General features: G+C 45.2%; 1 protein-coding gene across 2 annotated transcripts in view; it reads right to left on the bottom strand.

Annotated features, from left to right (window-relative positions):
- Nucleotides 1–17,616, bottom strand: part of LOC135203580 (transcription elongation factor B polypeptide 3-like) — a 182,249-nt gene that overhangs the window by 112,337 nt on the left and 52,296 nt on the right. For both annotated transcript variants that reach the window (XM_064233340.1, XM_064233341.1), the window contains exon 3: nucleotides 746–970. In XM_064233340.1, the coding sequence (XP_064089410.1) occupies nucleotides 746–970 (225 nt within the window). The remainder of the gene's footprint in view (nucleotides 1–745; nucleotides 971–17,616) is intronic.

Genomic DNA, 17,616 nt, shown 5'->3' with positions numbered 1-17,616 from the left:
AATGATTAATATGCGTTTAAATTTATTGCAATTTTGTTGCAGTAGCAAACACACTAATAAGCAAAAGTGGTGAAAAAACTTACATCAGGACTTTATAATAACAATAATTACCAATCCTGCAAACCTGCCTTGCAGAATTTTACATTATTACACTGCTTGCTTATCAACTCTAACATCTTACTTTGTTGCATTACTCATTGTAAAGATGATTTAATCAAAATATCGCTACTAAAACGTGTTATTGAACAATATCTGGTCAGTAACAAGCATAAACATCAGTCCAACAAACCAATGTTTACATATAGTCAGACACTCGTCAAAGAGTAGTTGACCAATAACTGTAAATAAAGAAGTACAGTACTACTTCAGTAAGACACAACAAAACAAGGAAAAAAAACTCATCCTGAAACTTTCAGCTGAAGCTATTCCACTTTAAGTTTGTATACTGAAGTCCGGTAAACGACCGGCAAAAAATGAATAACTGTTGCAGTCACCAGGTGTTTACACCAGGCGTCACAGAAATGTTATGAGCTAATATGCTGTGTCATTACTAACCTTCTCCCTAGGGGGCGAGACTGGTGTCACATACACACTTTCAGTATCGCTACAACAAAATTTGAAGCTATACTGCTGCAAAATAACAGAAATTATAGCAATGTAATTACTGGGTAAGTTGCATGATTAAAATTCATATATTTGACAACTGTTTGTTCAGAAAGTAAACCATATTTTCACTAGAACTTACTGTTCTCCTATCATATTCAACATCGTCATCTTCCTCCTCTTCCTCCTCCTCCTCCGAATCCTCTGCCGATACCATTTTCTTCCATTTGTTCACAAGATCTCTAGCTTTGTTCCCAACCAAACCAGAATGGTGGCGGAGAGAATTCACCGTACGACCAACACCAGTTGCCTCCAAGTGCTTTACCGTAACTTGCAAATACTTCAATTTATGGATGTAGTACAAAACCTGAAAGACAAATAGGGGTAAAACTATCAGGAACACAGAAAACACAAACAAAATATAATTTAACATAGGTTCTTCAACAATGAGTACGAGGATTAAACACACATACATGCAGTGCAGTGCCCGCTTGCTGGCAGCATCAGTTAATGGAATTTGTTTTGTGACGCTTGGCTACCAACATGTTAACCCTTTAACGCCGAAGGGGTATAATAAAAATTGTCTCCCGTATGCCGGCGGGGTCTGGGAGTGAGCGCCGAAGGGGTAAAAATTTTTTTTCTAAAAATCACGGCACGCTTAGTTTTCAAGATTAGGAGTTAATTTTTTGGCTCTTTTTTTTGTCATTGCGTGAAGTTTAGTATGCAACCATCAGAAATTAAAAAAATATCATTATCATATATAAATAATGGGATATATGATAGCGCAAAAAAAAATTTCATATATAATTGTATTCAAATAGCGCTGTAAGCAAAACGGTTAAAGCTAACGAGTTAATTTTTAACCGTTGTATTGTACACTAAATTGCAATTATTTTGGTATATAAAATATTGTAAAATGATCAAGGCAACACAGAGAAAATATTATCACAAAATGATGCATGAATTCGTAACGCAAGGACGTAAAAAAAAAAAAAGCTGTTTTCAAAAATTCACCATAAATCAAAATATTGTGCTAGAGACTTCCTGTTTATTGCAAAATGAAGGTAATTGATTGTATATTACTAGACTGTAAGTGTTGTAGTTTAAAATTGCAGTTTTTGACCATTTCGGTCGAGTTAAAATTGACCAAAGGACGAATTTTTCTATTTATCGTTATTTATATGAAAATATTTCAAAACTGATAAAAGCTACAACCATAGGTTGTTTTTTGTTGTATTCTACATGAAATTGCACACATTTTCATATATAAAATGACAATTTGTCGAAAATTGCATTTTTCCTAACTATACAAACCTGAGGTCCTTTAACAATAGGAAGGTAACTAGCGGCAGCTGGGACGGTCGTAAGCTTCGACAAGGGGAGAACGGTAGTTAACTGCTTGTCCGATCGTGCGCGCGCCCGCGCGCCCGAGAGGTGAAGAATCACTTTTGCTTTAGGCCCATGCAAAAAGTTGCAGAGTGAGGGGTGGCATGAGGTGGGACTATATGTAAAGGACCTCAGGTTTGTATTGTTAGGAAAAATGCAATTTTCGACAAATTGTATTTGTTCCGATACGTAATACAAAACCCCGGTCGGTCCTTTAACAATAGGAAGACTCACTTCTTGGTGGGAGGAATCTGAGTCTTTATGGTGAACAGACTGGTGTTCGTCCAACCCTGGAGTGCCTCCCTGGTCGTAAGAGCAAGGGAGGGATCCAAACCTCTGTCCGATTGATCGGGGTGTGCACCGCAGGATCAATGGTCAGACCTCTGGGCCAAGTACTAAGAGAGAGGCAAGCGTATCTCTTCGTACCAGCAAGCAAGAACTTGTTCCTGTTTGCAAGAGACAATCATAAAATGATGGGTTTGTCTCAATTTGGCATCCACTTCCTCCCCCTTGTTGGAGGAAGTGGTGGATATTTACTCCTATCCCTACTGAAAGGGGATAGGATGGTGCTCTATTGAGTAGCCTCACCATGCATATCCTTCGTCCTTACCCAGCAGGGTGACGACCGTGTCCTCTACCCAAAGGTAGAGGGAAGAAAAAGATGGGAAGAGGAGCCAGTCACACTCTCATTCCTCATCCATTCTTACGGTCACACCAGGACTCGATGCTGTTCAGCCTGCGAGGGTCTGGGTTAACTACACAACGTGTTGAGCAACCACCACGGTTCCCAAGGAAAAAAATCCAAGGAACTGTGGGCAATATCCTGAAGGTAGAAGGTGCATGCGGTCCGGTTGGACCAGGCGCCTGCCTTCATTACCTGCGCCACGGAGAAGTTCTTGCGGAACGCGAGAGAATGATGAAGAGGCGTCCACACTCATCCTGGGTGTCGAGTTTCTTCAGACAGCTCCGTCGCACCTTCACAGGACAAAGCAGCATAGCCTTCGTATCGGAGGCGGTGACGTCCATTAGGGAGGGTATTGTGAAGGACTCGAACCAATCGTCAGTTACCGAAGGGTTCTGAGTCTTCGCTACGAAGATCGGTACGAAATCGAGCGTCACAAATCCCCATCCCTTTGTGCTTGACTTCTCAAGAGAAGTCATGCAGTTACCTAAGACGAAAAGAAGGGAATAGTCGTATGACCTATCCCTCTTCTCGACTTTGGTTATGTACAGTACTCATACTGACAAGCTATTAAGACGAAGTAATGATTGCTCTGGAACAACCGAACTAAGTCCACAGCATAGTTCGTAACTGACTCGGACGCTCTGACAGCTGCCGACTGACTGGTTCGGAATCAGTAGAGGCAAGTTGTCCAAGCATCCGGGTAAGTCACGTGACCTTCGCCCTTTAAAGAGTTATGCTGAGAGACCAAACAAATAAAATATTTGTTAGTCACCGATGCCGGACGGCGCGGCGATGATTCTCTTAATGCATAAGCTCAAAAGGCGAAAGTCAATTGCCTTCAAAAGGACCGAGGTCCCTGATGGCAAGAAAATCTCATAGACGTTGAATCTCAGCTTAAGGAGAAACAACACTATGTGACGTTGAAGACGAAGGTAGGCAATGAATGCAACCTACGTCTTCCAGCTGAATCGAGAGAAGGAATCTCAAGATTCTAAACCTGTGCTTACAAATGACTGAAAACGCTAACCACCATTTCATTGCTGTCCGTTGTGCAATGAAAGCGGGGCGTTCTTCAGTAATGAAACACAGGGGAGAGCCGCTTGAAGAACTGCTTCTCATGGGCTGAACGTTTGGAAGTAGAGCTGGCAGGTGTGGGAGTAGGCGATGTCTTTCAATACATCTGCTAATCCGGGGTGAACAATGAACAATTGTACACCTCCGAATACAAGATATTTTGAGGACAAACTCAGATTCCGCAAAAATCATTCGCATTATCGGGATACGATGCAGCAAGAGACTATTACAGAATTCTGTTACCGTGCGGTAAACAGAAAGATGAGAGTCGAATAGATATCTCTGTTTAAAATTCTCGCAATACCGAAGACGATGAATACTAGCGTTTCTCAGCAGTAGATGGTCATTCATGTATGCGAGAATCCCCGTTAATCAGAGACTTAAGTCCGTGATTGTTGGGCAGAGATACGGTTGTTATTCAATCAAAGCAGGTGAGAAAGACATAAACAACCGTCTATCTCAAAGCGGCAGCTGATACTGAAATGCCTCGGGCAATTCAATACGCAGTAGCTGTCGCTGACTCGTCATCCTGAGTTGCCAAGTAATCCTTTCCACGAAGGAATGCGTTCGGCTATATTCTCTGTTCGCACTGGCAGAATTTTCAAAACTCGCGGCAACCGCTAGATCACTGGTAGTTCAGGTGATCGCCACCCCGCTCCCGTGGCGCTGGTGCTCGGAATCATTCCCATTTTCGTCAGATTTTTCTCTCTGAACCCTGTCTCCTGAGGGGAGGTGGGTGGGAATTTGAATTATATATACCTGCCAGGTAAAGTATACATGAAACTTTGTTATATCATAATAACATCATTTTCATGTATGACACTTACCTGGCAGGTATATATATAGCTATATTCTCTGTTCGCACTGGCAGAAAAAAATCTAACTTCAAAGCCATCAATTGTTTGACTGTTGAACTGATACATTCTCAAACACAAGCAGATAAATGAAAATACAATGAGATTATTATGCATTAACACTACTGATTAAAGTTCCAAGAATAATTTTATTTCTAAGATCACCAAAATTATAACGACCAGGGAAACCACCAATACCTATACCAGCAGTGGCTTCCATAATATGATATTGTTATGATACAATAAAGTTTGTTCATACTTACCTGGCAGATATATATATAGCTGTATTCTCCGAAGTCCGACAGAATTTCAAAACTCCCGGCACACGCAGTGGTCGGCCAGGTGGTAGTACCCATTCCCGCCGCTGGGAGGCGGGCGTAAGGAACCATTCCCATTTTCTGTCAGATTTTTCTAGTGCCACTGTCTCCTGAGGGGAGGTGGGTGGGCACTTTGATTATATATATCTGCAGGTAAGTATGAACAAACTTTATTGTATCATAACAATATCATTTTTGTTCATGAATCTTACCTGCCATATATATATAGCTGAATCCCACCTTTGGAGGAAGGGGGAGACAGATTCGATTTTGGGAAACAATTTCATATATATGATTGATATTTTGGTTCCTTAACTGTTAGCATAGCTGACTTCGTGAGTACCGTCACCCAAGTCTGCATCTGCTTTACTAGAGACTCCAGCTAGGTAGTGACCTGTGAAGCTGTTGAGTTCTAGAGGATCTGTCAACGGGGGCGTGACCACAATGCAACTAGATCCTATATTATAGACCTCCAATTTCGGTACTGCATTCCTAGAGGTGCCAGCAAGGACGTGACCTGTGTAGCTGGTGCGCTCTAATGAACTGTCACGGGGAGCGTGACCACAATGTGACAGATCATATAGGTGTTGTTTAGACACCGAATGCTGTTAATGCTTCACTGGAGGTGCAGCAAGGACGTGACCTAAGTAGCTGGTGCGCTCCAGATGATTTGTCAATGGGGGCATGACCACACTGTGACAAAAACATTTTACCCTACTATGAGGGCGAAGCAAAAACATTACCACCTGACCTAGCCTATCTGGTTAAACTTCGTAAAACCAAGGCTAATGGAGGGAAGGCCGCCTAAGGCGGCCTACCCAAGACCACAAAAAACTAAACACCTACATAAACATAATAAAAATAAAAAATAAAAAGAAATAAAATTAAAAAGTCCAAACTAACATATTATTTTCTAAAAGATAGGAAGAGTGCTACTCTCTGTCCCCAATATATTGTCTGCTGCGACATATGGGCCCAAAGAGTAGCAGTTTCTCGTATGTAATCCTCACCTCCCGAAGGTAGTGAGAGGCAAACACTGAATTACTACGCCAAAATGTGGCATTCAAGAGTGCTCATTGAGTGCCATGTTCTTTTGGAAGGCTACCGACGTAGAAATAGCCCTCAGTCCATGCGCATTCACCTTCAACACTTTTCCATATCACTGTCTTGACAGGATGAATGCACTTCCTTGATGGTGCCCCTCAAGAAAAAAGCCAAAGCATTCTTTGACACTGGTAACCTTGGCTTCCTGACCAAACAAACACCACAAGTTATCAGAAGGACCTCTTATAAACCTTGGTTCCTATCTTTTCAGACGGAGGGTTGACTTCCTAGCTATTGCTTAGGAGTCTGCTTCGTCTCAAGAGCCTCAGCGAGGATGTGACCTATGGGTAAGAGTTCTTGTGGGTTTGCCGATGGGGTCTTATCCACTTACTCGGCAAAGCCTAACTGGCATTTGTCAATGGGTGCTAATCCACTCATATGACCATATACCTATGCCTATTAGCATAATTAAGGAGCACAACACCGATCCCGATCACCTGATCCTAACACGAGGGTTAGCGCTTAATTTTAAAAAGAGTTAAACTAAAAATTAACTCACTAGTTAAGGATCAGTGTCGGCTCCCTATCCCAGCAACGTATCCGCAGACACGAACAACCAAGAGAAAAGGATCTCTTGTAGGTTGAATTGACATCCTTCGTGTAACGGGAGGTCAACACAGAATTGCATCTCCGTAAGTGACAGCTCATATGTCCTTTATGACATATTGTTATGGAACCAAGAAGAATTCATAAAAGCTCGCACTTCATGCATAGGTTTCAAACGGACTGGACATGAGGAATCTTAAACAGAACTACATCCAAGTTCCAAGACGGCAAACTTGGGTTGTTGAAACCTTCATCGTTTCGAAAGATCTCAAGAGATCGTGAAGGTCTCTGTTGTCCGCCAAGTCCAGGCCTCTGTTGCCTAAAGACAACTAAAAGCACACTCTTATAACCCTTGATTGTAGAGACTGCAAGTTTTAGATCCCTTCTCAGAAAAGGAAGTCAGCAATCTGGCTCACAGGTCGTGGTGGAGGAAAAATGCCGTTCTTCTTGCACCAACTCCTGAAGACTATCCACTTCGATTGTACACTGCGTTGGAAAACGCTCTTCTTGCACTGGCGATAGCTTTCGCCATTGACGTATAGAAGCCTCTCGCTCTGGCCAACTTTTGGATAGTCTGAATGCAGTCAGACTCAGAGCGAAGAGGCTTCTGTGGTACCTCTCGAAGTGGGGCTGTCTGAGTAGATCTGTCCTTACTGGAGCGTCCCTCGGGAAGTCTACTGCAAAGGCCAAATGACCTCTGTGACCCCTCTCTCGCAGGCCATTACGGGGCTAACAAAGTCATTCTCGTCCCTTCGACACCGCAAACTTTCTCATGACTTCCCCTAGGAGATCTTGAACGGGGAAAGGCGTACAGGTTCCATCCCGTCCAGTCCCAGAGAAGTGTGTCTATCGTCACTGCAGCTGGGTCGAGTACTGGGGAGCAGTACAGTGGAAGCCTCTTCGTTCTGGACGTCGCAAAGATATCCACGAGCGGACGTCCCCATAACCCCCACAGCTCTTGGCATACCTCCAAAGCAGAGTCTACTCGGTTGGCAGAAGTTGACCTCGTCTGCTGAGGAGATCTGCCCAGACATTCTCTACTCATGCTACAAACTTCGTAAGGATCATGACGTCCAGTTTGGCCCTTGCCCACAGCAAGATCTCCTTTGCCAGAGCAAAAAGGGACTGAGGACTGTGTTTCCTCCCCTACTTCTTTCAAAGTACGCCAGAGCTGTGGTGTTGTCTGAGTTGACTTGGACTATTCGACGAGAGACTTTTTCTTGGAAAAACTGGAGAGCTAAAAAGATGGCTGCCATTTCCTTTAGGTTTATGTGCCAGGACACCTGTTCCCCTCTCCAGGTGCCTGCCACTTCTTTCCCCCTAATGATGCTTCCCATCCCGTGGTGGACGCGTCGGAGAACAACACTAGGTCGGGGCTCTGAAGCTTGAAGACACGCACCTCCGACAGCTACACTGGATCTAGCCAACATTTCAAGTGATGTTTTACCTCTCCTGAAATTTCCAAGATCATGTATAGATTCTTGGTTTTTTTCCAATTGTACTTGAGAAAAAAATGTAATAACGGTCTGAGGTGCAGTCTCCCAAGGAAACAAACTTCTCCAGCGAGGAAATGGTCCCCAGTTAGACTCATCCATTCCCTCACCGAGCACGAATCTTTCCTTAGGAAGGCTAACACTTTGTCTAAGCCTTGCTGCTGACGTCCCTGGGACGGAAAAGCTCGAAAAGCCACTGAATCCATCTGAATCCCCAGATACACGATGGATTGGGTTGGGATCAGATGTGACTTTTCGAAATTCACCAGTAGTTCCAGGGACTTCACCAACGATTAAGTTGTTTGAAAATCCTTCAGACACCGCGTTTGAGTGGAGGCATGAATGAGCCAGTCGTCCTTCGAAGATAACAATTGCGAAGGAGGAGACTGAGGGGCCGCAGGCTGAAACTATTCTTCAAAAGAGGCTCAAAGCCATCGAACCAAGACCTCTTCTTCTTCTCAACTGACACACGTTCGGAAGATGGTAACCGTGCTCTCTAGACAACCTCTGGAGAGCTGCATGAAAACTAGAGAGCAAGGCAACTGGCGAAAGAGCGGAACGAGGAGAAGGAGAAGGGACTGCTGTACTCTTGATTGGCAGCCTATCATCCTTCCTCTCACGATGTGGCTTTGCCTTTCTCACTGCAATCAACAAAACAAGTTGTTGTTGCAAAAGACACAATCATCCTTTTCGATGGAGAACATTCCTTCTCAGCAAAAGGCTGATCCTTTGAGAAGACGATGGGCGAGGGAAGCCCTCCTCCTTCTCACATGGACCGCCAAGGATATATCTTAGGAGCGAACCGAAACGCTCAAAAGCATACTCATCGGAAGACGTCCTCTCCGGTGAAGATCGCAACACAGTAGAAAAGAGAGAGGACGTGAAGCGTCCCCCTCCCTGAGACCTACATCATACATCTCAGCTCTCTTTTACTGCAGAAAGTCTTCCAATTGCCCAGGAGACGACTGCAAAGCAGAAGGAGCTAACGGACGAGAAGCGTCCCCCCTCCGAGGAACCAAAGACGACGGCCGCCTGTGCGACCTATATCGTCTTCGTTCTCCTCAGAGGGAGCGAGACCCTCCGAGAGTTCCAACTCCTGCGCGGGGGAGGACGTCTCTGAAGACTAAAGTAATCTTTCAAGATTCAAATTCTATGAGATTATGAGCCATGACATCACCTATAGACGAATCTTGACTATGAGAGATGTTCAGAATCATTTCTAGATCATCTATGCTATTCCAGTTTTTCTGCAGGAAAAACTGGAGAGGTGTGAATTTCAGTCTATTCAGGGAAAACAAACTTCTCCAGCGAGGAAATGGTCCCTGCAATTCATTCATTCCCTCACCGCGAGCATGTTTCCTTCCCTAATAAGGCTGCGTTTCACTTAAACAGGAGTAATTTGAAGACACTGTAGAGATTGTTCATTTGTTTCTTCCTAAAAGTCTCCTTCCTGAGATCCATTACTATTCTCTGATTCTCGGCGAATGTCTGAAGAAGCATTACGTTGTGCGTCCATCCAAGCGTCCTGCCGAGCGTCGCGCTCGGCGCTGTCGTATTTGGCAGCGGAAGGAGTCCCCTTCATAATCGAGCAAGGGACGTCTCGGCGAACTAATTGACTGCATCTTCTTGCACATCATTCTTGTTTCGAGGGAAATCATGTGTTATGCCGCCGTAGACTCGGACAGAATTCTGTTACCATGCGGTAAACAGAACGAAAAAGGTCTAATACATATATATATATATACATACATACATTTATACATATATAACCATACATCATATATATATATATATATATATATATATATATATATATATATATATATATATATATATATATATATATATATATATATATATATATATATATATATATATATATGTATACACATACTACATACACAAATATATATATTTTTTTTTTTTTTTTTTTTTTTTTTTATGAAAAAAATTCTCGCAAAGGAGATCTTGCTGTGGGCAAGGGCACTGGACGTCATGATCCTCACGAAGTTTGTAGCATGAGTAGAGAATGTCTGAGCACGTCGACCCCGGTCCCGTGCGTCAGACGAGCTGCTGCTGGTCACCGTAATCCGCCCGGTCCCTGTGGGAGCGGCGGTCAGGTGACCTGCAGAGCTCGCTTTCGCCGTGAGACCGGTGAGCGTCCTCGCGGCACGTCAAACCGCTGGTACCAGCCGAGGCTGGTACCGTCGGTCGAGGGGACCTGGGGACCTCTTCCCAGCCTCAACCCGTGGCCGGTCAGAGACCGTCACGTCCACCGAGTACCGGCTGGTCGCTGCGAGAGCGGCCGCTGGCCTGGCGAGAGTCACCTGAGCGGCTCTCGACAGTCTTGCTGCTCCGTGCCTCGGTCATGACGCTGAGCGAACTCAGGCGTCTTAACTTTGACTGCACGGTCACCCGAAGGAGATCGTACACTCGGAACTTCCTCGCGGACGAGAAACCGAGCCGGTACCTGGCTTAGCAGCAGAGCTGCCAAGACCAGGCGAGGGTGTACCAGCGGTAGCCAGCACACCCTTGGTCCCAGTCTTCTTCTTCTTCTCAGAAGGGGAGACGGGCCCCGTTCCCGAAGGTAACAGGTGAGGACCAGCAGAAGAAACCCCCCCGTCACCCGGAATGTTGACGCCCCTTCGAATGTTCCCGAAGGAGTCTTCTTAGGGGGGAATCGCAAAACCCGGTTACCAGCTTGGTCGCTGCGAGAGCGGCCCCTGGCCTGGCGAGAGGTCACCTGAGCGGTTCTCAGCCAGCCTTCTGCTACCGTGCCGTGGTCTTGGCGCCGGAGGCGAACTCTGGCGCCGAAACTTTGGCTGCACGGTCTCCCGAGGGAGAGCGTACACTCGGGATCTCCCGCGAACGAGAGACCGAGCCGGAACCTGGCGTAGCGGCAATCGCCGCTATCCACCAGGCGAGGAAGTACCAGAGCTAACCGATACTCCTCTGGTCCCCGTCTATCTCTTCCTTACGGAAGGGGAGACGGCCCCGCTCACCGAGGAGCAGGAGGACCAGGTCCCACCGAGGTGGGACGTCCCGAACCACAGAGTGGCGGGCTTAGAAGTCGAAGGGGAGACTTCTTAGCAAAGGCAGATCCTTCTCTTCTTCGGCTTGGGCCTTAGAATCGAAGGGGAAGAGGCAGCAACAGAGAAGTGCACCGCCTCTTCTTCTAGATCAGCATGGACAGCGTCAGGTCCTCCATCCAGGCCGGAGTCGGGCCTATTGCCGAAGCAACACGGCCCGACTGCACCTGTCCGGAAGGACCTGGGACTGGGGGAAGACACACCATGGGCAGGACCAGCATGGACAGGCGCAGGAACCAGGAGCGACAGGAACAGCAACCAGCTCAGGAGCGGCAGGAACAGCGGCAGCGGTAAACACAGAAGGGACAGCCAAGCCGTAGCGGGAACCACATCAGCGACAGGTACGGCAGGCACCAGCCATCGCCTCGTAGAATCATCGGCAGCCAGCGTGGTACTCTGGCTGCCGGTCCAGGGGCGAGCTGCTGGAACAGCGGAATCTGGGGCAGGCAACACGAAGAAAAACACAGGCGGCGGCGGCATACCCCTCCTCGGTACGCGGCGACCGGCCCTAGAAGCGGCAGACGGCGTCACCGACACAGCATGGGAGTGTAGACCAGCGGGGGGAAGCAGCTATAAGCGGCCGTGAAGGTTGTAGTGGAGACCACTCCAAGGTCACCGCCCCAGACCTCGCTAGACTCTGCAGCAGATCGTGGATGCTAGGCACGCCCTGCAGCCGCAGTGGTCCATACCTGTCCAAGGTCGTCTCCCACGGCTGTAGCACCTGCGGTAGCACAGACAGATTAGTAAGAGGGGTTCCCTCACGCACGGGGGGGGGAGACATGCCCCCACCCCGAACGGAAGGAAGACCCCAAAAAAACAAAAATACGAGGAAGCTGAGCGGGGGGGCAGGAAAGAAGACGAGATCGGATACCAAGGGAGTCGCGGGAGAGCTTTCCGACGACTTCCTGGGCAGACCTTCGCTTCCCCCCTACCCCCGCACATCAGTGAAAAGTAATATGAAAATGAAACAGAATACTGCACTTGCGATTCACTTCATAGAAACTTAAAGAGGGAAAAATCAATTCCCGGTAAGAGCGGAAACTTGATCCATAATAATATGATGCTATCATAAATATATATGAAAATGAACATACTGCACTTGCTATTTTCACTTTCACAGCAATAAATCGTAAGGATTAATTCCCGGGTAAGAGCGGAAATTGATCCAAAATTAAATTTGATGCAATTAATAAATGAAAATGAAAAGAAAACTGCATTGCGAATCCACTTTCATTGCATTCTATTCATACAAAATAAGAGGCTCTTGCCGAGCGCAATCAAGCTCTCGGCAACGAACGCACAGGGCAAAAATATAATGAAAAAGAGTACTTACATCTTTCAATTACACACTTTCGCCCAAAATACATGACTCGGCGCGAGTGCGCCCGCCCTCGGCACCGAGACATAATTCAAGGGTTAATCAATTCATGAAAAGAGCGGAAATCGCCGTCTCTACGGCGATAGCTCCATGTTGATTCATAATTAAGTAATGAAAATGAAAACAGTGTACTTACAGTTTCATTTTCAAGTCAAACCAAACCATTAGTAGAAAACACAATATAAACAAAGCATACGACGATGAAGCGGGCAGAGAGCGATGACGAACACGTCCTTCACACCCGCGGCCGAAAGCAAAAGTGATTCTTCACCTCTCGGCAGCGCGCCGCGCGCCCCCTCACGTCGGACAAGCAGTTAACTACCGTTCTCCCCTTCGTCGAAGCTTAACGACCGTCCAGCTGCCGCTAGTTACCTTCCTATTGTTAAAGGGACCGAGGTTTGTATTACGTATCGGAACAAACTTTATGTAATGGCTAATTTAAAATGGTGCAAACATTACGACAATCGGACAAAAAAATTTATGATTTTTTCGGAAGAGTTACCAAGCAGACGTAAGGAAAAAGTTTTTCATAAATTCACCATAAATCGAAATTTTGTGTTAGAGACTTCCAATTTGTTGAAAAATAAAGGTAAATGATTGAATATTACTAGAATGTAATAGTTTTAGCTTACAATTGCGTTTTTCGACATTTCGGTCGAGTCAAAGTTGACCGAAGGTTGAAATTTTGGCACTTATCATTATTTATATCAAAATATTTCAAAACTGATAAAAGCTACAACCATGGGTTGTTTTTTGTTGCATTCTACATGAAATTGCGCACATTTTCATATATAAAATGATATTGTTATGATACAATAAAGTTTTGTACATACTTACCCAGCAGATATATACTTAGCTATAGTCTCCGACGTCCCCGACAAATTCAAATTTCGCGGCACACGCTATAGGTAGGTCAGGTGATCTACCCTCCCGCCGCTGGGTGGCGGGACTAGGAACCATTCCCGTTTTCTAATCAGATTTTGTCTTCCACCTGTCTCCTGAGGAGAGGCTGGGCGGGCCATTAATCGTATATATCTGCCGGGTAAGTATGTACAAAACTTTATTTATCATAACAATATCATTTTTGTACATGCAACTTCCCCGGCAGATATAAACTTAGCTGATTGGCACCCTTGGTGCAGGGCAAGAGACAGCTTAATAATACAAATAAAAAACAGGAAACAACACATGTTGTAGGTCAAAGACCTTGGTTCTTACCTGATTGGGCAGAAGACTTCATGGATACTGTCTATGAGTCTGCTTTGCCTCAAGAGTTTCAGCGAGGTAGTGACCTATGACTGAAAGCTCTTCTGGATCTTGTCAATGGGGGCTTACCCACTTACGTGACACAACCGTGTTAGGATCTTCGTCAATGGGGGCTAACCCACTTACATGACCAAACCTTTGCCTCTGGCACAATCAAGGAGCACAAAACCAATCCCGACCACCTGACCATTCCTAACCCGTGTTAGAACTACAATTGAAAGAGGTTACCACTGAACCTTCTTTCAAACAACCATAAAAACACACCACCAAAATAAAATAAAACTAAACTAAACTAAACTAACAAGGATTAGTCTCAGCTCCCTGTCCCAGCACTGACTCTGCAGATACGTAGGGCCCCAACGAGAAGCACTTATCGTAAGTTACTCTCACGTCTCTCAAGTAGTGAGATGCAAACACTGAGTTGCATCTCCAGTAAGTAGCGGACAGAATATCGTTCAGAGACATGTTCTTCTGAAACGCCAGAGATGTCGCAATGGCCCTTACTTCATGTGCTTTCTCTCTAAGGTGTTTAAACTGATCGACATCGCACGTCGCATGCGCCTCTGTTATGACGCTCCTCATAAAGAACGCCAGAGCGTTCTTTGAAATGGGCCTTCTAGGGTCCCTGACAGGGCACAGGGATCTTTCTATCTCTCTTCCCACTAAGGGTGAGAGCCCTTTGACCTCGAAACTTCTAGGCCAGGGTTTCAAGGGATTCTCATTCTTCGCTAAGAAATTATATTGTTATGATACAATAAAGTTTGTTCATACTTACCTGGCAGATATATATATGCTGTATTTTCTGAAGTCCGACAGAATTTTTAAAAACTTCCCGACACACGCAGTGGTCGGTCAGGTGGTAGTACCCATTCCCGCCTCTGGGAGCGGGTATCAGGAAAACCATTCCATTTTCTATTCATAATTTTTATTTCCACATGTTCCCTGAGGGGAGGTGGGGTGGGTACTGATTATATATATTCTGCCAGGTAAGTATGAACAAACTTTATTGTATCATAACAATATAATTTTGTTCATGAAACTTACCTGTCAGATATATATATAGCTGAATCCCACCTTTGGAGGTGGGAAGGGACAGAATAGAAGGATTTTGGGAAACAAATGCATGCAGATGATTTACATCTTGGTTCCACCTGTTAGCATAGCTGACTTCGTGATTACTGTCACCCAAGTCTGCTTCTGCTTTACTAGAGTTGCCAGCGAGGTAGAGACCTATAAAGCTGGTGCACTCCAGATGATCTGTCAACGGGGGCGTGACCACAATGTGACTAGACCATATTGACCATACCATGAGGGCTAAGAAGTAAAATAAATATATATATATATATAAATATATATATCACCACCTGACCAACCTAGCCAAAGTTAAGGTGTGTTAACTAAGGTTTAAGAGTTAAGAAGTCGCCGTTGTCGGCGACTCAACAACTAAATTAAGAGCTCTTCCTAACCATTTTCTACAGGATAGGATGAGTGGTACTTCTTGCCCCCAAGATTGTGTCTGCAGACACGTATGGCCCTAGCGAGCAGCAGATCTCATATGCCATCTTCACATCTCGCAGGGAGAGTGTGAAAGTGAACACAGAGTGCTTCGCTAAAACATGGTACTCAGGATGTTGCTGAGTGCCATGCTCTGTTGAAATGCTTCCGAGGCCGCGCCCTCACCTCGTGAGCATTCAGATAACAAGATTTCAATTCTTTGTGCAAACACAATGAAGGAGCATTTTTGAAAGAACTCCTTAACACTAAAGCCAGGGTGTTCTTCGAAATGGGCAAGTCTGGTCTTTTTCGGAACACTGCAGATTGCCCGAATGACTTCGACTTTCTTGAGTTTTATGTAGATAAAACTTGAGAGACCTGACAGGGCACAGGACTCTCTCTGGCTCCTGCCCACTAACTTGTGCCATCCTTGCTTCCAAGCTCCTGGCCCAAAGGAGGACAAAACGGGTTTCCATTCTTAGGCCACACGGAAGGCTTAGAGAGCACACCGCCTTGTGTTCTCTAAAGCCAAAACTTGTGACGATGGCTTAAAATTTCACTAACCCTCTTTGTCGTATCTAGGGTGGTTAGAAGAAGGCCTTCCTGATCACATGCAAAAAGTTAACAGGTAGGAGAGGTTCGAATGCTTTGACATCAAGAACTTCAGACTATGTCTAAGTTCCATATTGAAAGCTTCGATCTGGACATGTTATTGTTATAATACAATTAAGTTTGTTCATACTTACCTGGCAGATATATATATAGCTGTATTTCTGACGTCCGACAGAATTTCAAATTCGCGGCACACGTAGTGGGGCGGTCAGGTGGTAGTACCCATTCCCGCCGCTGGGCGGCGGATATCAGGAACCATTCCCATTTTCTATTCATATTTATTCATGGCCCTTGTCTCCTGAGGGGAGGAGGGTGGGCACTCTAAGTATATATATCTGCCAGGTAAGTATGAACAAACTTAATTGTATTATAACAATAACATTTTGTTCATGAAACTTACCTGACAGATATATATATAGCTGAATCACACCTTCGGATGGTGGGTAGAGACAGACTAGGATTTTTTAGGAAATTTAAAATAAAAAAAAAAAAAAGATTATCTTATTGGTTCCTTACCTGATAGCAAAGTAGACTATGTGATTACTGTCACCAAAAGCCTGCTTATGCTTTATCAGAGTTGCCAGCCAGTGTTTGACTGTAGTGCTGTGCTCTCTGGATGCTCTGTCAACGGGGGCGTGACCACAATGCGACAAGACCATCTAGGCAAAACATATGGCAGTAACACAGCAACCGACCACCACCTGACCAACTAACGCAAAAAACCCCCGATATTAACACTATGGAATGGGAGATTTTCACAGAAGATCTCACCATCAACCAAAAACACAATAAACTAACCTAACTAAGCTAAGGGATAGGGAGAGAGCTACCTTCAGCCCCCAAAACTGTGTCTGCCGAAATGTAAGGTCCCAAAGAACTACAGTTCTCGTAAATCGTCCTCACATCCCGGAGGTAATGTGAGGCGAATACTGAATTGCTCCTCCAGAAGGTGCTATCAAGAATATCTCTGATAGACATGTTCCTTTGGAAAGGCAAGAGAGGTAGCTACGGCTCTGACCTCGTGAGCTTTCACTTTAAAGAGGCTCATATCAGTCTTCTGGCAAGATGAATGAGCCTCTTTAATGACGTCCCTCAAGAAGAAAGCAACAGCATTCTTCGACAACGGTAAATCCGGTCTCTTCACGAGCACCAGAGATTACCTGAGGGACCCTTATCTCTCTAGTCCTATTCACATAGAACTTGAGAGCCCTGACAGGGCACAGGGCTCTCTCTGGTTCTTGACCCACGAGACTCGATATTCCTTTGATATCGAAGCTCTTTGGCCAAGGAAATAGACGGTTTCTCGTTCTTAGCCAAGAAAGAAGGGTTCAACGAGCAGACAGCGCTGTCTCCCTTGAAACCCACTAGGCTACTGAACGCTTGGATTTCACTAACTCTCTTCGCCGTCGCCAGAGAAGTTAGGAAAAGCGTTTTCCTCGTTAAGTCCCTTAGAGAAGCTTTCATGGAGAGGCTCAAAGGGACTAAGCATCAGATGTTTCAATACCACATCTAAATTCCATGAGGGCGGTCTTGCTTGTGGAATTTTGGTAGTTTCAAACGACCTTAAGAGATCGTGCAGATCCTTATTGTCGGAAAGGTCCATTCCTCTGTGGCGAAAAACGGCAGACAACATACTCCTATAACCCTTGATTGTAGGAACTGCCAATTTTTGCACATTTCTTAGATGGAGAAAGAAATCCGCTATCTGATTCACA

This window comes from Macrobrachium nipponense, chromosome 36 (genome assembly GCF_015104395.2).
Source record: "Macrobrachium nipponense isolate FS-2020 chromosome 36, ASM1510439v2, whole genome shotgun sequence".
In the NCBI taxonomy this organism is placed as follows: Eukaryota; Metazoa; Arthropoda; class Malacostraca; order Decapoda; family Palaemonidae; genus Macrobrachium; species Macrobrachium nipponense.
This window is presented reverse-complemented; position numbering and strand designations above follow the sequence as displayed.